The 23111-nt window shown below is 38.3% G+C and overlaps 1 protein-coding gene and 1 long non-coding RNA gene across 7 annotated transcripts in view; one reads left to right on the forward strand and one right to left on the reverse strand.

Moving 5' to 3' along the window:
- LOC121233336 overlaps positions 1-11057 on the reverse strand; it is a 44407-nt gene extending 33350 nt beyond the window's left edge. The window contains exons 1-2 of the long non-coding RNA XR_005932486.1: positions 10899-11057; positions 10720-10809 (exon numbers count right to left, since the gene is read on the reverse strand). This is a non-coding gene — a long non-coding RNA (uncharacterized LOC121233336). The remainder of the gene's footprint in view (positions 1-10719; positions 10810-10898) is intronic.
- Positions 11058-11332: 275 nt separating this feature from the next.
- Positions 11333-23111, forward strand: part of LRRC28 (leucine rich repeat containing 28) — a 58118-nt gene continuing 46339 nt past the window's right edge. For 2 of the 6 annotated variants that reach the window (XR_005932485.1, XM_041123800.1), the window contains exons 1-5: positions 11373-11477; positions 14293-14521; positions 18847-18887; positions 21559-21596; positions 22356-22493. Coding sequence is in view for 4 of the 6 variants with exons in the window: in XM_041123800.1 (XP_040979734.1) it covers positions 14354-14521; positions 18847-18887; positions 21559-21596; positions 22356-22493 (385 nt within the window). In the remaining 2 variants the exon portion in view is untranslated. Of the gene's footprint in view, positions 11478-14292; positions 14522-18846; positions 18888-21558; positions 21597-22355; positions 22494-23111 lie in introns of all 6 variants that reach the window. The other 4 variants (XM_041123801.1, XM_030016022.2, XM_041123799.1 and 1 more) reach the window with 4 other exon arrangements.

Below are 23111 nucleotides of genomic sequence, written 5' to 3' on the forward strand. Positions count from 1 at the left end.
AGATAACTTATCTCTTCACTGAGGGATGGGAAAGAAGAAAAGTCCAAGGGATCTGAAAACAGTGGGGGACATGACTGTGTCATGAACAAAATGCTATAAGTTTGCCTATGTCCATCACATGGGTTGGGAAAGTCAAATACTGCTGGAAAGGGTTTTTATTTCCCTTCCATTTATTTTCCTTTTATAAACTTGCCATCCACAAATCTTTCATGTCCTTCCCATCTCTGGTCACTTGAAATAGCCTTTTAAAATATGCATGAAACTACGTTGCTAGCAGCACTTTTATAAACCAAAGGAATACTAAGCATAAATCATTCTGTCGAAATATTATCTTCTCCACACACATTGCATTTAACTCATCTGCTTGAACTGGATAGCTAGTGCATGTAGGAAGGTTAAAGGATATGGGCCTATCTTTATCTTTGAGTGACCCTCTGTCTGCAGCAAATGTATTAGTAATATTTTAAAATAATTTACTCAGTTCTGCAAAATCCCTGTTTTACCTTGGTTCCTGCTTGATACCAATTCCTAGTAAATAAGCATAGTTTCTTCCTTGCACTAACATTCACTGGAGTTTGCTCTCATTGAACTTCCAGAGATGAGAGTCTGTACAACCCCCTGGACATTTCAAATTATTGCACTTAGAGCTATAATGAGTATCACAACATGTTATCAGTTTCCTCCCTTTCTCCACTTACTGTAGGGTATATTAAGACTATTTAAACTGATTTTTTAAAACATAAAGTAGAGGCCAAATGAGGGTGCATTTATCCACCTGTTTTACAAACCCAGACTGATCTATTTCTCATCACGCAGGCTACATCAAGCTAGAATAAGGAAATTATTTCAAATTTAAAAAAAAAATATTTAATCATAGCTGTTTGGACATAATGGATACAGGATAAAACAACAACAAAATCCAAAACAAAACAGGCTTCATCTCAGCTATATGCCTTCTTTGTGCTTCTGTTAGCGTAAGCAATGCATTAGCAATCTGGTTTTAAAAAGGTACTGAGCTTTATCTAAGAAGTCTCCACCAGGCAAAGGCAGTCACTTCACATTGCTAGTGGTAGCACACTTCTGGAGAGAGAGGCAGGAGGTCACCCAGAATTGCTTGCACTCAAACTAAACTGTCCACACAGGAAAAGATGAAGGAAACAGATTACCTACATGAAATAGGCAGCACTGTCTCTCTGAGCTGATACTAAACTAGGTACTACCAATATACTACCTGAGTTGCTATCTTTAGCATGTGGAATAGCTACAATTACTACCTTAGTCACTGTAACAGCCCAACAGACAGGTCTTTCACAAGAACAATGGCAGTAGTAGTTACTCAGGCCAAAATTATGCCATGGGAGAAAAACATTACTTTCACTCTATCTAATTTCCAATATCAGTTATGGCTACACTCAGTAGGAGACTATGTTATTATTGTTCATTTTCTAGCCCTTCCATCCTTCCCTGTATTTTCCTGTACATTTTAAAAGATGTACATATTAAAACATGTCATGTTTTATTCCAGAGTAAAATCTGGGAAGGTCAGGAGTGACATTACTTAATAGTCATCTCTAAGGACAGGATATACACAGGGAATGCCCATTTTTCAAAAATATAAAACACACAAAACAGTTCTGGTATGAATTTCTTCTTTGGTCTTAGATGTGCAATGTGGTTCAAAATCTAAATAAAATTAAATGTAAAACATTAACTCCCCCCCCCCCCCCTTTTTTTTTTTTTTTTTTTTTTTTTTTTTTTTCCTGATAGCAGTGTGCTAAGGATGTCTACCCATAAACCCACACAGTCATGGGACTGGAAGAAAACATTTTGCCAGGGGTACCATTTGATGTTTCAACTAAGGAAAGGACCTTGCCTAGGCTGAAAGATCAGAGAGGGAAAGCCTGAAAGGCTTTTTTAAATGCCACATCTACTCAGTGCAAAGCTGTTTTGCTCAGTCGATAACAAAGATTGATTAATGCTATAGCAATGACCACATTAGTTATAATAGCAGCAAAAGCACTATCCCCAAAAGGGAACTCATGAGGCCAACTGGCCCAGCCCCTCTACTCAGAGCAGAACTAACTTCAATGTTAGATCAGGTTTCTCACTACCCTACTTCCCCTTAGTTACAAATTCTCTCTAAAATATAAACAGAGGTGTGGAGATTGTCTTTTAATGAACTATTCTGCAAAGTCCTGTGTCTATAGCTTAGAAATAGAATTCCTGTCAGATGGCTATTTAGCAGCCTGATCAAAGTGTTCAGGAACTGTAAAAGAACAGTAAGAGAACTAATAAATCCAGAGCAAGCCCATGTTTCTTTAACTACATACTTCTGCTTTTCCTGATTTTTGCTTTCTTTTCCTAGATTGTTAGCCTGCAGGACTCTGTCAGCTGTTCTTTACATAGGCAAAGGGGGGAAAAAAAAAGTTATTTTCTATTCTTGTTTCCATAAAGTAACTGGAACCTCCCAAAAGAGTAAATGATTAAATGAATAGTCCCTTTGTTTGTTGAGCAGAATGTTAAAGTCATATAGTAGTAATAGTACTTGGGAAAAAAAAAAAAGTAATGACATCATCTTGGAAGTTTTGTATCCCAAAAGAACACTAAAGGGGGAAACGTGAAATGAACGGATCTTCAACAGTGCTGAAGTAATGAATGAAGCCATAGCAGTTTCAAGGTTCACTGGTACCTGGTAAGTCTAAGGAACTATAAGAAAGTGACCAATACAGAAACAGATTTTGAGATACACATGTCTTTTATTGCACTTTCTATGGAGAGATTAATAGAAGCATTTTTATGTGTTGTGCCAAGTTTGGGGTTAAAATAGTCTGCTGTGGTGCATATGTGTCACCTGAAGCTGTCTTTCCTTTGTCTACCAATACCAAATTCCTCAAGTTCGAATTCAGTCTGAATTACGGCTCTATTTACATCTCAATTCTTTGAAACATTTACTACTGTGATTAGTCTTCAATGTAGGGCACAGTTCTGCTCACATACAAGATGATTGAATACTTGTGTGTTTGAGGTACTGAGTAAAAAAAAAATTATTTGATTGCTGAAAGGACTATAAATATTTTAGAGATTTTTACTACATATTTGATAATGATAATAGAAACATACACAGAACCAGTATATGCTCTAAAATATTTATATTCATAAATGTATTGGTAAACTCAGATCCTTATTTAGTTTCTTTTTTTCCTCCAATGAAATAGAAGGAGATATTACTTTTGACTTTAAATTAGAGATTGTAGCCCTGATTAAATTAGAAAAATTATATTCTTGCAGCAAAATAACAAATAGGTAGGTCAAAGCATATTTTAAATTAGTTTTCTTTCCTATTGTTTTAAGAGATCCTCAGTAATTCACTGAGGACACACTGATCCACCAATTCAAGGCAGGTTAAAATGCAACAGAAACAAAAGTCCATCTATGAAAATTCCTTTTCAGTTGCACAGGACTGCAGCATTGGTGCACTGTCAGGGATATATTCTCCAGCAGCCAAATTTTGTTTTGTATGTGGTTGTCTGACTGGCTTCTATTTTATGAAAGAAACAAATACTAATTTAAGGATTATAATAAAGTTGCAGCTGTACTTCTTTGGTAATCTGTATTGGTAGGGTTATCTCTAATTTGTAGCTCTATGTATGTATGGATTACCATTATAAAGGTGCAATCACTCACTAGATGATAGCTGTTCGAAGTATATCAATGTGTATTTAAGAAACTTGAACTCATTGAGCATGACTTCAAAGCTAAAAGCACTAGGTCACTAAAAGGGTTTAATAGACCTAATTACTTCACTGCCCCAGAATTATGTGGTATTAATCCCTGGAAGAGATTAAGAGGCACATGACTCCGTTTCCTATGCCATTGGTAAAAAATGACAAATGGTTTCAGTGTGAGGGTCTAGTTATCGTCAGTTGAAGTTACTCTGAGTCTCCATTTCTGATTTTGAATGGAGGTTAAATTAGCTCCTTTTGTCAGACAGAACATGTTAACCTGCTACGGACATGTGGTCTGGAATAGTTCCCTAGTAGCAGAGCTGGTGCCAGACACAATGCCGTATTGTCCAAAACACTCCTTCCATCAAGGAAAATGGGAGCTGGTAGCTAGTATTATGCCATGATTTTATAATCTGGAAAGGTCTTTATCAATGTTGTATTGCAAATGTGACAAAACCAGGAAGGAGGTAAGAACTCACAAAAAGTACATATGCTAAGCAGTCACTACGGCAAGACTGTTAATTCACCACTACCTAAGAGCCTCCTCAAGCCCAATTATGTCTTGACTTTTGTTACTTGTTTTAGCTCAAATTTTGACTGTTAGACTTCTCAGTAACAAAGTGCTCAGGAATTCACATGAAAAATTCCTGAGAGGACACACAGAGCACAATGAGAAAAGAAATATCTTTGACTTTTCTGCTTTGCTCTCAAACACTAAAAATTCTGCTTTTAACAGGAAGCAGTCTATTGAGTGTCTCCCCAACATGTGGAACATCCAGGCATGTATTTAAGCTATTCCTAGTGCTTTCATTAAAAAGAAAGGTCAGACCCCAGCTGTAACCAGATGGATGGTTTACATGGAAAGGAGAAACCCTGCAAGCTCTCTAAAAGCAAATCTCCCCCTGGTCTCAGGAACAGAAGATTTCTATATCTGACTTCGCTATAACAGGTTCCACAATATGCTTGCATAAATCAAAGAGCTGTGTATACACCACGCTTCTCCCCTTCACTATTTATACTCACTTGGAATGAAAAATAGCTCACCACCTGCCTCATTTCTATCATAATGTAAGAGGCCATGGAGTTAACACCCTTCTGATATGAATGGCAGAATAAAATTACAAAAATGGTCACTCTTACACAACCAAGATATTTGGCACCCCACTTGGAACTTTTCCATAAGAAATACAAACATCTCATAAATACATGAAAATATGTTATTTCAAGTACATGTATTGTCACTAAAAAGCAAAAGCAACACAACTCCATTTCAACCTTATTGTACTAAAATTATGGAACTGTGTGAACAAGAGTATAAGGATTTAATATTTTAACGAGGTTTTTAAGTAAATTTATAGGAACAATGGAGCTTTACTAACCATACAGAGTCTCTACAAAATATGACTTTGCTCCAACACACAGAAGAGCATGGGACTTCTCCCTCAGAAAAATAAATGGCTAAAAGAGGAGAAAGAAAGTGACATTAGGCAGCAATAGTCATATCAGATTAAAGAATTGAAGCAAGTTTGGTATCTGGAAGTAGAAACAGCTTCAGAATAAGCTTAAAACCACTGTTTTCAGGTGAATTAATAATAACTTTTGGTCTGATTAGATCCAATGAATCATTACCAATACTTTTGACAGTTATTGCAAACTCAGCAAATCTGTGGGTTGAACTGAAGGGAAGTGCAGTGAAGATGAAAAGAAAGCAGGTCTAGGGCCAGGCAGAAAAATGGAGAAATAACCACCATACAGCCTCTATGACAGCAGAGGGCGGTAGTAAAAAATAATATTATTGAGGTCATATAAAAATAGACCAAAGAACATTTCATGCCATTTGCTGCCTGAAACTAATAAACATCCATATGCTGCCTAAATTTGCTATTTAAGTTTTACTACTTTTCTGGTTTTAAAGTGAAGCAAAACTGGAGATAATATTCTAAGTGGCTTTAATTGAACCAAATCGGTTAAGTTTAAGGAGTTTCATAGAGTGAATTCCAAAAGATAAACAAAATTTTATCCATGAATGCATTTGTGACATACAGCAATGTTGATAAGTTGAAAAATAATACTTGGTTAATTGAAATTAATTTGAAAGCCTTGATTATCTTATCAACAAGAGGTAACACAAAATACCTCCATATCAGCTACATGCACGTTTAGCAGTCATTAAAGAAGGACTAACAACTGAATTAGCCATGGAGAGCTGGCTGATTTGTACCCTTTGTGGCAATCCCATATTGAGATTTCCTGGTGGAGCAGAGGCAGAAATGTTGATTCTGCCTGTTGTTATATTTGCTTAGTGCATTAACAGAGGAATTTGGTTTCTAGGGCAGTCAGTGAGGCATTGTTCTTTTTCCAACTGAGATTAATTAGATCAGTGGGAATTTAGAATGAGCAGAGACTGCATTATCAGGACCAAACCCCATTGCTCACTTATTCTGTGTTAGGGTTGTTCCATTCAAATTGCAGTTTGTCCAAATTACTAGTTCTTAGGAAATCTATTGCACAACATAATCAATGTGATTACCAGGAAATTTCCCTCAAAAAATGAGTTCAGCCCAAATTAGTGATAGACTGTTTTAAAAGCTTCTATATTGCTGATTTGAACCATACCAGGCAGTACAAGTAACTGTCTTTCAAATTAGCTTTTTCATTAGCATTACTGTGCCATTGAAAAAGGAGTCACTAAGTTTAACAAATACAATAACAAATAAACTGAAAATAAAAAGACTTAAGCCAAAGGTGGATGATGTCTAAACATTAAATACTGGCATGTTGGCACTTGGCATGCAGGAGCTCCACCTGCCTTCCAGTTTTTGGTACTGCTGCAGAAGCCAGAGTTTCAAGTAAAAGGTTTATGGAATCAGTTACCAGTACTGTGATGAGTCACCGTAACTGCATTCCACTCAAATAAGACAGTTTTGTCACTACACCAAAATTACTAACTGGAAGTTAGGAAAGATCTCCTAAGAAGAGCCAGGACTTTCTGGAGAATAGATTCTTTCTCCACCAGTAAAAATAGAACGGTTTAGGTGAGTTTATTTCTTCCTGATACAAGAGACAAATCAATGAATGTATGTGTAATGCAAAAAAACCCTCCTATGGAAAGAATAGATCCTAAATTCTCAAAATTTATACCAAGATCTTGTATCATTGTCTATATGAAAGCTGTATATACTCAAAAAGCATTATGTAAGACATTGTAAAGTGCAAACAAGGGTAAGTAGAATTAATAGATTTGAAATTCTAGAAGAAAGAATGCAAACTGAAAAAATTCTTAGTAGTGACAATCACACCACAACATATATTGTCTCTCCAGAAAGGTAGGAAATTGTGCTTCTTAAAGTCTCAGTTTGCAGAATCTGGTGATGACACAAGGCCCTCAGCTCTCCTTAGAAGTACGTAAGTCAGTACACATCACAGATGAGGGAAAAAGCCACTCTCAGTGTCTGCAACAAATAAAATCGTGTACTCGACTGCATGGGAACTTTCAAAATTCTAGGCAATGTACATTTTCTAGGGATAAGCAGAAGACAAAAGGACAGCACAAACCATTGACCCCTCCCATACTGGAATCCTGCCATGTAAGGGAAAGCTTTCCCATTTTCCTAGACCATTTCAAATATCTCAGGCATGTGTGAAGCAGATTCTTCTCCTGTCTGACCATGGAAAAGAAGTTCACTGGCTGTGAGACCTGGCAGATGTACCAGACAGTCCACTGGGTTAGTACGGCTTTCCACTTGTGCACGTCATATACTGACGCTCTAGTACACACCAACCCTTCAGCAAGCAGAACCTGAAGAAAGCTGAAACTGCACCTGTTGATCACTGGATTGATCTGTTGATTCCTTGTGCCTAGACGATTCCTCCAACCCACAGGACCTCTCTGTACTGGGTGTAACTGCATGATCTTAGTGTTTAGCGATGGATTTTTGCTTCACTATAATTCTCAGAATACAGGGATGTTCAAGAAAGCCCACCTTAACTGCTAGTTAACTCACTAAAGAGCAAAGCTTAAAAATATTTCCTAATTATCTGAACTTAAAGGAGAAACACTCTTTTCCTGTCACACATCAGTCACACTAAAGTTTCCTGCTGCTAAAAACTGACCTTTAATCGCTCAGTGAATATTTTGATCATAATCCAAACTTACAAAGTCTAATTTAATGCACATGATTCAATATAAATGGTATCCACTGCACTGGGTGGAAAAGACTCACCCAGGATTATTAGGGAGGCTGAACCTCAGAGTGTTCAGAATTCAAATTCAAAAGCTCAGTAAGACATTTTGGATCTCCTAGTTCTGTGAAATTGAGAGCTAGGAGTCTTGTCACAAAAACCTCAGTAAAAAGAATTTCTTCATGTTTCACTTGGCAAAACAAAAGAAAATGGTTGCATAAGGCTTTACTAGACAAAGATATTTCCAACCGCATCTTCCCAAAGTTGTTAGTCTCATATAGTTACCTTGTGTAATAAATCTGATAATGTATCATTATCTCTTTCTATTCACACTACATTCATCTGGCTTGCGTAAGTTTGTCACAAACAAGGGATCACTGGTGAAGCTGTGCCCATTTGCTCCAGTTACTAGATTTGTTCCAGTAAACCAACTGATGAAGGTGGGTCTGCAAGACACTGGCAACTGCAAACTATTTGAATAGATCTACCTCAAAGTTGCACTTCAAAACAAGTATTATTAGTTTCTTTATATAGGCACAGATAAGATCAGCCAGCCTTCTGAGCAAGATGTAAATTTCAAGCCCCTCTGTTCCTTGCTCTCACAAGCACAAAATTAAGAATTAAACAGTAAAAATCTACTTAGCAAAGGCTATCCCACTAGTCTCACTTGTTAGATGGGAATGACTCGGCAACCATGAGGCAAGCACTGTCCTTAGCAGAAGATCAGATTCCAATGCTTCCTGCTCTGCTCATAATTTTTAGCCTTGTGACTACACAGGCAAGACTGCACACCTGTGCTGTGCAGGATCAGAGCTTCACAGATCAGCTTTCAGATCTGAGAGCAGTGCTTTTTAGAAGCACTGCACAGAATTTGATGACACAAGCCTGGGAGATCGTGATGGCATTGATCAAGGCAGAAAAAAAAATCAGACTGAGAATGAATGAGTGTGACGACTGCAGGCCATGCAAAACAATAAAGTGAGAATCCTAAGTGACTGACTGCTTCAGGACGAAAGACAAAAGATAAAGTGATGTGTGAACAGTCAAATCACATCAGAAATTCTTGTGGATATCATAAAGCTATGAGGTAACTGGCATGTACCTCTGTAGAGCTGACATGAACCTGATACAGCTCTGGAACAAGGAAGAAAAATGTAATATATTTGAGGTGGGTGAGAATGTTTGTTTGTCTTGGCAAAGAACAGCTCATCTTATTCTACAGACTGTTCTGCCAATTGAAAAGCAGACTGGAGGGAATCATATACATTATTATCAGTAGGGACAAGACATTTTAAATACTGCTAGCAAGAGCCCTTTCACTCAGAAAACAAGAGAGATTTTAAAAATACTCTTTCGAATCCACAGTTTTAACACTCCCCACTGAAATACTGACAGCCCCAGTACTTTATATATATTGTTAACATCTTTAATAGTTTCAGTGATCCTAAACTGCTCCTGCAGTTTATGTTGAATCCATGCGTATAGCATGTTTTATAATCACTGAAAGCATGCCCTGAGAACTGAATTTGTTTCTGTGACAGAGCAGAACCAAAGACATTTTAGCATTGCTCTGATCTCTGTAGTCCCTTTGTTGGTGTGAGCAGAAAAGAAGAAACGGACAAAAGTTTGCTGTCAAAATATCAAAGTGCAGTAATCTTATCTCCTCTCTGTTACTGTCTCAAAAAATTCCCCAACCAAAAAACCAAAAACATTACAACATATGTGTAAAGAAACACATTAACTATCCTGGCTCTGTTAAGAGCAGGTCTCCCACGAAAAAACCGTCATCTTTCCTGTCTGTACTTTAGTGGAAGAAGGTAGGAACACAGTTTTTGTCCTGGTCAATGACTTAATATCCTGGAGAACATTTGGTTTGACACATCATTGAATTCCCCCTGAGGAATGTGTTGCTAACTGTGCTCATACTCAGCTTCTACTTTGGTCTGAAGTACACTTAACTTCTAACTTCTCAGGTATTTATAACGTGGGATCTAAGCGACATTAAGAAGTGTGATGTAGTGGCTGTTTTTAAAACCGTGGTGGTATACAAGCAGGCCACTTCCTGCAATTTAACAATTAGCTGAGAAAAACAGACAAGTACTATCAACCGCAGTAAGAAATAATATGTGCAGCATGATGTGGTAAGTATGGAGGATGTTAAATTTCAAAGGGTAAATTATTTCATCAAAATCCAATCTACTTATTGGAAAAAACAACTCCAAAAAGTCTGCAAGTGGCAAGTAAGATTGAGCAAGTATACTTGTCAAAATCAATTATTGCCTTTCAAGTGCAGGAAAATGAAAAATGAGCAATTAAGGATTGCTATTCTGTATTCAGAACTGAAAAAAAGATAAATGAGTCTGCAAGAAAAAAATCTTAAGCTTTTTCTGCATGCTGCTTTGCTTCAAGTGAAAGTTCTGTGAATATATAGGAGAGAAGAAAAGCCTTCCACAAGGTATTCATCTTCTGCATTCAGCTGCTTGGTTCCCCTGCAGACCTGCTATGTGAATCTTGTTAAGACAAGTTTATGTTAATTAGTCTGTGGGAACTAGAAAGAGGATTTCTGCAGCTGGGATTCCTTTTTTAGGCAGCTGGTAGAGCTAATCTTCAGCAAAGAACTTTTAATACCCAGTAATGTTAAATATTCTAAGTATGAGGGAATTTGCTGTCATTAGAGTACTGACATAGCACAAATGAGACCTTCCCTAGGACAGGATTTATGTACTGGGTCATCTCTGTATGTGTGAATACACATAAAATAAGTATCAAGTGAACAGCACATAGGTAAATTGAGCTTCCATAATTCCCTTACCTGTTTCAACAAGCCAACTATCATGGGTAAAAATGGTCATGATGGGCAGGTTGTGGGTGTAGGCAGGATTGCCTAAGGGTGTCTAGTCTGCTGTTAACAAAGAAATAAAAGCTAGTGTTAATTGCACCAAAATTTGGCTGGAAAGACGGTCTCCGGCCACTGAGAGTTGTGGCTCTTACCTGCAAATGACATTCTCCTTCAAGAGCTGTTAAGCAGGAACAACTGTTGTTAACACCAAGAACTGTGTAAACACCTGGGAAGGCAAGTTGAGCCTACACGTTGCCCCAAGGAGACCCACCAGGAGGGAGGGAGAAAGGGAGGGAGGGAAGGGAGGAAGGAAGGAAGGAAGGAAGGGAGGAAGGAAGGAAACACCCTGACCCCAACGCCAGCCAGACCTTCCCACCCGTCTCCACGCCAAAGCAGGAGGCAGGCGAGGCGCTGAGGTGGGGCGTCCTCCCATTGGCTGACAGAGGTGGGGGCACGAGGGTAGGAGAGGGGGAGAACTTGTGATTGGATGGTGGGCGGTGGGCTGCCTTGTGATTGGGTGAGAGGCGGGTGCGGGCGGCGAGGGGGCGGTGTTGTGGCGGGACGCGAGGCGAGGCAGGGCGGTGCTGTGGCCGGGCGGTGTCTCGCGAGAGTCGTGTGGCGGTAGTGGTCTCGCGTGGCTGCGGCCCGCTCCGCGCCCGCCCCCGGGTGCTTGGGCCGACGGCGGCGGCGCCGAGCAGAGCCGATCGCCGCTCCCCGCTCCGGCGGTGCCGGTGAGTAATTCTTCCCCCGGCGGGCGGGGAGAGGGATAGCGCGGGTCGGGTTCTGGGGAGGGGGGTGTGTGTAGGTGCCTCCGCTGCTCTGCCCCCTGCTGTCTGCCCACTGGACCGCGCGGGCACGGCGCCTTCTCCGTGAGGGGATGTGAGCCTTCGCCGGCCCCCCGCCCCTGGCCGAGGCCCCTTCCTCCTTGTCCCTCTCCGGTTCCCCTTCAGCCGTGGGGGCGGCCTCCCGCCGCCTCCTCAGTCCTCGCAGGCCTCCGCCTGTGGCGGCTAACCCCCACACACCCGGGACAGGCCGGTTCCCCCGCACCCACCTGCGATAGACCGGCCTCCCCCAGTTCCCAGGGCCCGAGGAGCACCGAGCAGGGCGGCTCCGTGCGGCCCCACCTCATAGCCTCGTTCTCTTGTGCTCTGCGGCTCCTCCAAGTTCTCAGCAGACCGTGTGCGCCCTTTCCCTCCAAGCAGTCCCAGCTCGGCTGGAGGCGGCCCGCAGGTGTTGGGGCTCTCCCGAGCCTCCCGGTGTCAGCTCTTTGCACGCCTTCACACAGCGTCTGCTCCTTGTCGTGTGCTCGGTGCGGGCGTATTTCTGTCTTCTCCATCCTCTGAAACGGCGGTTTTCCCCCCTGAATGACCTGGCTCCTCACAGGGCCATCGTCACTGGGTATTCTGTCCTCATCCTCCCTTTTGCCTTTCCTTGAAGAGCGGGATTGTGTGTGTTCCTTTTTGGTAGTGCTGTGTCTCATGTCTGGAAAAAGAGTATTTAGAGAGAAGAAGTTTGGCTGGTAGTGGAAGGGAGTAGGAGGCTTTTCCTTTGAAGTAAGAGCCAAAATAGAGTAGGTTATGACTGGACTTTGCATTTGTTGGCTTGTCTGTCTGTGTATTCATGTGTGCCATGGCTAAATGTGGTCCAGTTGGTATATGGAGTCACAACTCTGAAGAGAAGTCTGCAAGTGCAGAACACCTAAAAAACATCTCTGGACAGATTGGCAGGCGGTTAGATATTTATGTATGTGTTTTGTGACTTCACAGCTTTTCATTTAAAAAAAAAATTTTGGGGAAAGATGAGCTTTCCTTTACCATTTCTTACATTGTAGCAGTTAATCCTCACGTAGTCTCAGACTATGCACATTAAAAATTCTAATGCTTTTCCTTGAAATATTTTAATGCTGATCACAGATGTGGAGTTTGGAATTGTAGTGGCTTAATTTCCTTTATCTGCTGAACTAAGGAAGCTTTAATGTTGCTAGTGCCAAGGGCCAGGAGTGTGTGTACCCTGTCTCCTTAAGATAGCTAATGAAGGCAACTGTTATAGCAGTGGTTGTTCTCATGTGAATACTGTTTAACCAAAGTTGGACTTTCTAATCTTGTATAGGATTCTTAACACAATAGTCATTTGCTTGCAGAACTATCTTAGCGTGGCTTGAATTGGGGATAACTCAAGACTGGTGTGCAGGATATTACACTAAGTTGTGATTAGTAGTGCTTATGGGAACTCTAAGAAAAAAAAAATGCTGTATTCTTCTAGAAGGACATAGGTCACTGGTAAAAGCTGCTTATCTGCAAATCAAGGGAATTATTGAAACTGATAAAGTAGTTTAACTTACTTGTATGGTCTGGTTGTCAGTCTTCAGCTGGGTAAGGAGTTTTGTTTGCAAAGACTACCATATAATCAGATAGGATTCTTATTCGTAACTCGGTACCTTCACTTCCAATATCTGTTATGATTGGAAATCTCTCCTTCAGTAACAGAATGAACTAAAATATAAAATGTTGTTGGTGGAAAGCAGTTACGATTCCTTGCCTTTTGATAATGGAAACTAATTTATACACGAGTCTGTAGCAAACTGGTAACTTTAAATTAATAAATAGTCTGGATTTATTTGGTCTTCTGATTTCTGAGACAATTGAAAACATGTAACATTGCTGTTGTTATCTAAATCTAGACAACATAGTAATGACTAGTATTTTGGTTATAGCAGAAAAACAAGCTAAATAAAGTCTAGTTCCAGATACAAGTTAATTTTTAATATGTCTTCATGCTTTTATTTTCTGGGTTTGAAATTGTCAGTTAAACCTTGACACTTAGTTCTTTCTGGTTTTATTTTTAGCAAAGAAAGCTGAAAATCTGCTCTCACATTTAGCTCTTTATAAATTTTCTTGCTTTAAGTTTCAGATTTCTCATATATTAGTTTATTATTTTAAAATGCCCTAACTGATTGTCCATCCCCAATATCTCTTCCAACTAATGAATTCTTACGATACTTTTATATGGGGAAGCTTAATAAACTTTCATTGCCTTTTGTCATTCTGGGTTAAAAGCTACATGAAGGCATTTTAGTCATCTGAAGATAAGAAGTCCTCTAATAAATTGTGCATTTTTCTTATGATCTGTAGATTCTTCTTTTAGCACACCGCACAGAATAGATGTAGGACATCAGTAACGGTTAGTAGAGAGAGGTTGGGGGGGGGGGGTGTTTTGTTTTCTGTTTCTTCTTGTGGTGAAGACTTTGACAAAATTATCTGAAAGGTCTGTGGAAAATGGATGAAAAAAAGCATTATGTATACCTTAAGATCTTGTTATTGCTGGTCTGAAAACACGCCAAAACTTCATCCAGAAAATAGTCAAAGATTTGCTTCTAACTTATCTTATGGTGTGGATGTTGTGGGTACTTCATTTATGTATTAACTCGACCAAGTGTGTTTAGATAAATTATCAGAGAAAATGTAGTAACTAACTCCTTCTGCAAAAGAATGCATGGCATACACCTTGATAATGTTTTGGGGTTTTTTTGCTCTTTTTGTCTCCTAGAAATGGGTCTGCTTTCAGAAGATGCAATGCATTAGATGTGGTGCTTGGAACAGGATTAGTCATGGCATCAGAACTATGTAAAACAATATCTGAGGCAAAGCTGGAAAGGCACAAGAACTTGTTCTTAAATTACCGAAATCTCCATCAATTTCCTTTGGAGTTACTGAAAGATGAGGGGCTGCAGTACTTGGAGAGACTTTATATGAAAAGAAATTCCCTGACCACATTGGTACGACAACCTCTTTATTGTAATGTTTACTGTCTGTATGTTTAGGAATTCTGATTTTTGGAACAGAAAAAACCAAGATAATTTAAAAAAAAAAAAACTTACAGCAAATCTGATCCTGAATGATGTCATCCATTGTGAAATTTGAGTATTTGGTTGTATTATGTTTGAACTTGCATAGGTAATGTAGAGCATAATAAATGAAAGTTTATGACATTTTATAGTTACACTTTTGAAGCTCTGTGAAGATCTGCTGGGGGTTTTCTTGTGAGGTTTGGTGGTGGGGTTTTTTTGGTTGGTTGGTTTTTTTACTGTTATAAATTTTGCTTGGTGGTCAGGCTTTTCTACCACTAGGTGATACTATGCAAGTCTAGTCTACATTCCTTTGTTAGGCTAAACTATTTTTGCCTTGGTGCATGCCTTATTTTAAAGGCGTCATCGATCCCAGGGTCTAATTCAAAGCTTGCTGTTAAGGTGCCAGTGAAAACTTGTGTCTGTGGGCTGCTGTTGATAGGAGAACAAACAGTTAATTTCAGGGATGTGGGATTTTCTGTTGTGGCTTTTTGTTTTGTTGTTTTTCCCTGAACTGAACAAATTCTCACCCTGAATGAATGATGTGAGCTCAGAATTCAGTGTGGACTAGTTAAATACTTGCGTGGGATATTCTGAGCTGGTAAGACTCTCTCTATAGAGTCAGAATTTGCCACTGTCAATAGGCTCAAGTCTCCAAGTAATTCAGTTTTTTTTTGTCTTGGGGTCTTCCATGGTGTGATAGGTAAAATAATAGCCAGGGCAGAGGAGCTGGAGGGCCTGGCTACTTAAAATTCACCAAAATAATATGTTTTTCAGCACTTCCTAGAAAAAGTCCAGTACTCCAGTTTAAGGAATAGTGTTTAAAGCTTTGGCAATGATACATTAGAATTCCTCAATAAAGGTTTCGCTTCTTGGGCCAAAAGCTGAAAGGATTCTTAAGATTTTATGCCTTTTCTTCATCTTGAATGAGTCACTTAAGTTTGCATGGACTGTAGAGAAGTATTTTGGCACTTCTTGGTTTTGAGCAAGTCCTTTGCTTAATAATTTAATGGAAGGATAGGATTCATGGTTACAAATTAAAACTACTTTAAAAATTAACCGATGACTGTAAACAGTTCTGCTTTGACGCTTTGTGAAATTCAGTGATTATTTAGTGGTGTAAGGTTTGTGAAGTTTGTACTGCTAAAAAGATAAAACAATGATAAGGAGAGTTTTGCATATGCTTTTTCTGTATGTATGTGTTAGAGCCTGGTTTTGTTTTTCTCAAAATAATTATAAAATAGAAACCAAAACGAAGTCTTGAAAGTAACGGTTTAGTTCCATTTTCCTCTCGGTATCTGTTAATACTACCAGCCAATAGATGTGTAAGATGGCATAAGTAATTACCCATGGTTACTGTCAACAGAAGATGTGTTAAATGAGGGAGGCAGCTCTCGCTCACAACTGTTCAGTATTGTAATTGAGGCCTGGGATAAAAGAACTGAAACAATATTAAAAAGTAGATCATACCTCGGCAAAATGACTTGCAAACAGCATCAAGTAGAGCATTAGGATTCAAAACGATCAGGATAACTTGCTTATAATATGACTCGGTGGCATCTCATTCAAGTGCATAGCACTACAGTTAGGACCTAGGCAAACAAAATTGGGTCTGATTCACTGAGCATCTGTTCAGCAGAATAGATGTTGGAAGTTGTAGTGGACCAAAATAGATCAAGTTAGCAGCATGTTACAAAAAAAGGCAAATTTTTTTTGGAACATAGGAAGTTTCACAATCTCCATTAGAAGCAGAAGGGGATAATTATTGGATACTGTTAAAGCATAAGCTGGAGCAAAGGTTGAGTCTGGAGTTTCATACTTAGGAACAACCTAGGTAAACTGGAAAGAACCTAGAAAGCAGCAACAAGGGATTTTTAGAGAACATGCCCTGTGAGAGAAGGTTGAGAGATTTAGGTTAATTCCTCTTGCAAAAAGAGAAGACAGAGAGGAAAAAAAAAAAGAAGAGGAGGAATGAGGGAGAGCAGAAATCATCAGTATTTTTACAAAGCAGTATTTTCATAATGATTTTTTTTTTCATGTCCACTGCTGGTAAGACAAGTAATACTCTCAATTTCAGTAAAGTAGTAGTAAGTTGCCAGGGGGTGGGGGGAGAAATCTTATCTGAGAATAGTTGAAAACAAATACGTTATTGAAGGCAGATGTCTCTTTCGGCCTTGTGCTCCTTTGATTCTATGCGAGATGATGAGCATTAGCTCATGAATAAAGACTTTAAATTGCATATGGATTATTAGCAATCATCAAAACTAAATCTGCACAGTATTTCTTTAAAGTTAGGTGGTACTTTTGTCCCACCAGTTCATTCCTCCAGAGTTCTGAAAAATGTTGACTAAATCAGCTTTTGTTCTTTGCTCTTCTAAAATTACTCTAGACCTTGACAGATGGCTCGTATGAAAACGTCTGGATTAGTTACGCTGACAGAATTTACATATACCTTGCCTAAGAATAATTTAATTTTTGTCTTCATTGGCAAGATGGAAATGATAGAGGGCTATGACATAATGAATGGATCAAGAAGCTGTATAGCACATCAGCAGGTTCACTTTTTGAAAAAACATCCAGTGGGGTGTGAGGGCAAGGCAAGCTTCCCTAAGCTGGTGGCAGAATTAACAATTCATTTATCATCATTTGTTGTCACGTCACCAGTAGAGATCAGAGTTAGTTTTACCTCTCAACTGATGGATCATGAATAGTTTTTTTTAAAATCTTAATTTCATTGTAGGATGTTGTATTGAGCAACTTTGACTCAGACCCATTGTTATTGTGGTACTCAAGATAAGCAGAATTTCTGTTACAGACTTGCTCCGTTCTACAGTTGTCTCTCTCCTGAATTTAGCTCTCTTAACAATATGAAGCAGTTAAAGGAAGAATAAGAGTATAACCTTCATGTATAATGTGAAAATAGTTTGTGATTCAGGTTAGTATCCTTATTCTAATAAAGGGTGTAGGTTGACAATGAATTTGTTTTTTCACATTCCCTCTTAATTTTTTAAATTAAAGCTTGAATTTTTTGTGCTTAAGCATGTTGCAGCCTTTGCATATTTTCCCAGCTTAAGCTTTTCTCTTTGACCAAATAAAATTCTGTGCTGAGAAGATAAATGTACTGTAGCAAACCTTCCAGTAGGTGGCAACAACTGATTAGTTATAGCCTGTTTCGTGGGTCTTGACGTCAACGGATGCATTTATTGAGGCATCAGTTGCTGCTCCATAGTTAAAAACAAACTATTTTTTGTACTTAGATCTAGGATGTGGCATGTTTGCTACATAAGAATATTATGACATTACTTTTTCAGGTTAGCATATTTCTTCATAATAAATTTATAAACACAAAGTATTTTAGATGATAGTATACCTTTAATTGACATGTCAGTGAAAATTGCTAGGTTTTTTAAAAAAGTAAATTGACCATGTGATCGAACTGCTTTTAAAATTCATTTGTTTCTGCATATATGTGTATTGTAAAAACTTTTTTCAATAAAACATATCTATGTTTAAAGTAGATTTCTTAAGTAATAAAACTGTTTTAACCTTGGATAATTTTGGGTATGCTTACCAACATGACATCTGAAACCTGTGAAGCTGATTTTGTAATATATATTCATGGTTATAAATGCCATCAAGAAACAGAATTGCAGCTAGGGATCAGTCAGCAGTTAGAAAATGATATGCATGTTAATATGTAAATATGGAAATCTAGTTTGATGGATTCAGCACTTCTGGTTTGGTGGTAACTGATTAAGCTACACAAAGTTTGTAGGTCATTTCCCAGTTTAGCAGCATTACAAAATAAAATACATTATGGTTAGACATCTTGTATAGTTCTTGTTCTACTTTAAGTCTGTAAAGGCTGCGGCTTCTTGGCTGCTCTAACTTGGCTTCAGTCTCTTGGCTTCAACTAACTCAATTATTTGAATATATTTTCAATAGTAAGGTTTTGGTAATTCATCTTTTCAGCCTCAGAAGTCTGACTACCATTTGGTTGAGGACATGTTGATGTCGCTTCTAGGCTGTAGTTCTGTTTCAGTAGTGAATTGCTCACTTCGTATATCCCAGATCGCACTGATGGAGAACGTGTGGGGATGTGGAAATAGGGTGTTGTATACAACCTCCTTGATGCCATTTTTTCTGTGACTAGTTGCTGACATGTTTTAGTATGGTTATTAAAAAGAGTTGGGTACACGATATGTGTGTGTCTGGTTTTTGTTTTGAAACCTAAAAAATCTCTAACTCTTTTTCAGCCAGAAAACCTTGCACAGAAGCTTCCAAACCTCGTGGAATTGTGAGTTTGTGTAGGAGTTCTAATATATTTTTTTATTATGCTGATCCATCTTATCTTAAAATAATTCTAGGATGTATTGCTTGCACATAACCTACCTCTTAAGTGTGAAGGGTTTTCTTGGAGGAGGGCAAGAAAGGGTCAGTTTTTGTTGGGTTTTTCTTTTTTCTTTTCTTTTTTTAAAGGAGGTATATCCAGATGTATTCAGTCCCATGTTAAAATTTCTAACAATTTTTTGTTTATTGTATAACAAGAACTCTGGTACAAATGTCTACACTGCTAAGGGAAAAAATAGTTACCCCCCCAACTCCTGTGTAGACTGTTGTCACCCTGATAAAGCACTGGAACCTCCAAATGCAATGGTCAGATAGTTGTGACAGAGCCAGAGTAACAGGTTACTGCCTCCAGCCCATTCCTAGCTGCTCATTTCCACCCTAGCTACCAGAGTTAGTATGATTTCAGTCTTGCTGATTGTAGTAATAAGTTTTTTTGGAACCAAGTCACAGATTGTCAAATAGGAGCAGGAATGAGCAAGTAGGGGTAGTAACTATTTAATGGTGATTGCTGTAGGCGGAGTAGTTTATCCAATCTTGTCCAAAGAATGGATGTCACATGAACTGTATTATTTTGGCAATTAATTTTAAGCTGTAAGCCCCTGAGTCAATGTTTTCTTCCCTCCCCTTTTCTTCTTGTAAGGTTATGATTTTCTTGTATGGTAGGATTGATGGTGGGGGTGTTAAAAGGGGCATTCTCTTTTCCCTTTATAACTCATTTGGCTCACTTTCAGTTGACTAACTGATGGACCATTGATTCTGTTTGTTTAATGGAAAGCTCCAAACGGAGGATGTGTATATCTGAGTAGTCTAATGCATTCAGCTGTCTGATCTTGTCATCTTAATTTGGCCCTTGAAACCACACCTTTCTGGTACACGCGACCACAGTATAATTGAACTGTTTTGTAGGTCACTGCAGTCTCCGACTTGCTTAAGAGACGGTCTTGTCTCATCATGCCCGAGTCTTGAGAGTATGTTTATGCTCTGAAGCAGTAAAATAAATATTTTTGTATTTGATATACCTAGTATTTAATGATTTGCCATGGGGCATCAGGAAATCTCCGTGTTATCTGATGGTGCCTTTAGGAAAACCTGTATAAATTACAGCTTAAAATAATCTCTTACAAATAATGAATTGTAGGAGTCAAACCTGATTATTTGGGGTTCAGCAAGCTTAGTTGTACCACCATTATCCCACACATTCTGGTGGTCTAGAGAGAACTGCAGTGGGCCTGTGGTTTGTGTAGGTCTAATAGTACAAGTCAATATTTGATCAGACAATAAGACATCTTTTGTTGACAGAGAAGAGACCACAAAATAAAGATTTAATTAAAGAATAATGTATTATAGTAGCTTCAAATTTTGAAAGACAAACTTAACTGATTTTCATTTTCCTGAAAGTTACAGTCTTAGCAATTTCACTATATATTTTTAAAAACTTCACTGTTGTCTGTGTTTCTTTGTATATTGTTTCCCTCATACTGGATAGATCCTCATAATACACATTTTTTTAGCTTGAGTGAAATAGTTCACAAGTATTTTCAGGAGCTGCAGCTGAAGTGAGTAGGAGAGTTCTCATCTTGTGATTATACATGAGGATTTCTACAAACATGTCTGCTATCCTTATGTTTGTTACATTTTTAGTAAACTTTAAATGTCTGAAATTTTTAAAGAAAGAGAAGGCTCAGATGCTCCATGCAGTTGAAATGTTCATATGTCTGTCTTCTTGTTCTGCCTCTATCTCCCCGAAAAGACAGGCTCCTACTTTAGGAAATGCTGTTTGAATAGAACGGAAAAAAATATGCTGTGCAAATAATCCATGTGTGCCTAAGCAATTGGACATTGAGTACTCAGTATTCCTTTATAATTAGATATCAATATTTGAAAACTATGTCACTCTTATTTTCTACAAGACCCGTTCGTTCATTTGCAGCAATGTTGATTGACAACTAAAAAAATATGTAGTTTTTATATTACCAGTAGTACTGGAAGTGCTCCAGCAGAGGGTGCTGAATATTCTTGGTGAGAGATCTGGCCATCCTCTGTAACTACCTAAATGACGATGTGCAAGATTGCTTTTTTTTTCCTTTCGAAAAATGTACTCTAGGTTTGAAAAACCCACTTGCAGTGAGTAGATCGTGTGCTTGTTTCTTCAGTCAGTAAAGGTGTAAGAATTTATGTGCAAGAGAAAATGTTTTTAATTGTATAATTTCTGTGGGTTTGGGCTTTTGTCTTTACTTGCTCAGCATTTAGTGGGGAATAACCTGGTGATCAAATATGGTTCGTTCTGGTTATTCTATTTCCTTTATCCTTTTCCCTTTTTGCTTTCCTCTTGTAACTCTCAAAACTAAAGCCCATTATTACTGTAACTGAATGTTTTGTTTTAAATAATTTTATGTTATTCTCGCTCATTTTTATGTTATTCATTTAATAGTCTAAGTGAAACTTAAGTACCTATCCATTGCCAGTTTATAGTTTCCACAGCTTTTGTGGTTATAGAGAGGAATGGCTTTGAGGGTGCTCTTTCAGTCTGAAATTGGATATTTTGCAAACTGATTATGTAGCAGAAGTCCTTGAGGGTAACAGGTGGTGTCCTCTGCTTTTTTTTCTCCTCCCCCCAGGTACCTTCATTCAAATAACATAGTTGTTGTACCTGAAGGTAAGTAACCTACCAGCTCACAATAAGTGGCAGGAATCATAAAATATTCATTTTTCTTCTTTGAAGAGGCCTATTTTTCCTTTATTTTCCCATAAAACATTAAAGATTTTCATACAAAATATACCAGTGTAGCTCTTAGCTGATAATATTCTTGTTTATGCTATGTTAAATTCTTTTAATGAATTCTCAAATGCACCTAAATGCTGTTTGCTTCAGTTCTAATTGCAGAAAGTAAAAAGTCTAAATGGCACTCATCTACAGAAACAAAAATCTGGAGTGTCTCCTGCTTTCAGCCAGTTACCACACAGAATATTCTGCTCATTTAGATCATGACAGATTTGAAACTTAAAGTATCAAGAACTTGTACTATTTTTTCTTTCTTGTCTTAATTGTAGAGTTACATGCCCAACCTCAGGAAAGTACTTTAAACTCTTTCTGAATATATAAAATGGGTAGACTTAAAGGAAGGGAATAGAAAAAGTGATTTCAGAGCAGAATCGTCTGAGGGGAATCTAGAAATGGGAGTATTCTGTACTTTGCTTCCCCCCACCTCCCCGTCTCACTGCCAGCAGTACTGCTTGTTTGATAGATAAGCATTTCCACAAATTATGTCATTCAGTTGTGAGACTGGCTTTAATACGTCAAAATCTGCTCAGACATAGGTGTTGGGTACTGTGGCTTTTTATCCTCTCATAGTCCTATTAAGCTTTTAACATTACTGTTGGGTCACATTCACGTTTTAATCTGTTCTCTCACAAGCCATTGGCTCCCTCGTTAAACTGCAGTTTCTGGACCTAAGTGATAATGCCCTCGAAATTGTGTGTCCAGAGATTGGCCGCCTGAGATCTTTACGTCATCTTCGCTTGGCTAACAACCAGCTGAAATATTTACCTGCAGGTAAGTACAAATGTGTGAGGGATTACAGCAATGACAAATTCCATTTGAACTCAATTTGCATAGTGCTATGCTCTAGGTTTATTTGTATCTTACAGTTGAAGCATGGTACAACTTGCATTTAAAGACTAGGCAGGGATTGGCATTCGATGTATTGTACTAAATATACTCTGTAGTTAGAAAAAAGCCATGCTGTATGTACTTGAGGTAAAAAAAGTCCTGAAAAATGCTTCTGAAGTGGGGAAAAAATTATCTATTTAACAGTCTTTGCCATTGTATTAAGAAAATATTGAACTTCCTTGAGAAGACACAAAATGCCAGTGACAACTGGCATTATGATAAAATGATGTTTCTTCCAAATTTCCAGAATATAAAGGATTCCAGTCTGTCCTTCCTTGCTTTTTGCCCAACAGCCCCATACTTGTATTTTCTAAAAAGACACATGTCTAGTAGGTTTGCCTATGGCAGTTCTACCTCACTATGACAGTAAATAACAAATGTTTGTCTTGCTAGTTTATAATAAAAAAAGCAAAATTTATTCAAAGTGAATGTGACACAAAGTCAGAAAAAGTTGACCATAGGCAGATTTTGAATGATTTTTTTTCCTTCTACATACTTTGA

The sequence above is a fragment of the Aquila chrysaetos genome, chromosome 5 (genome assembly GCF_900496995.4).
Source record: "Aquila chrysaetos chrysaetos chromosome 5, bAquChr1.4, whole genome shotgun sequence".
Classification (NCBI taxonomy): domain Eukaryota; kingdom Metazoa; phylum Chordata; class Aves; order Accipitriformes; family Accipitridae; genus Aquila; species Aquila chrysaetos.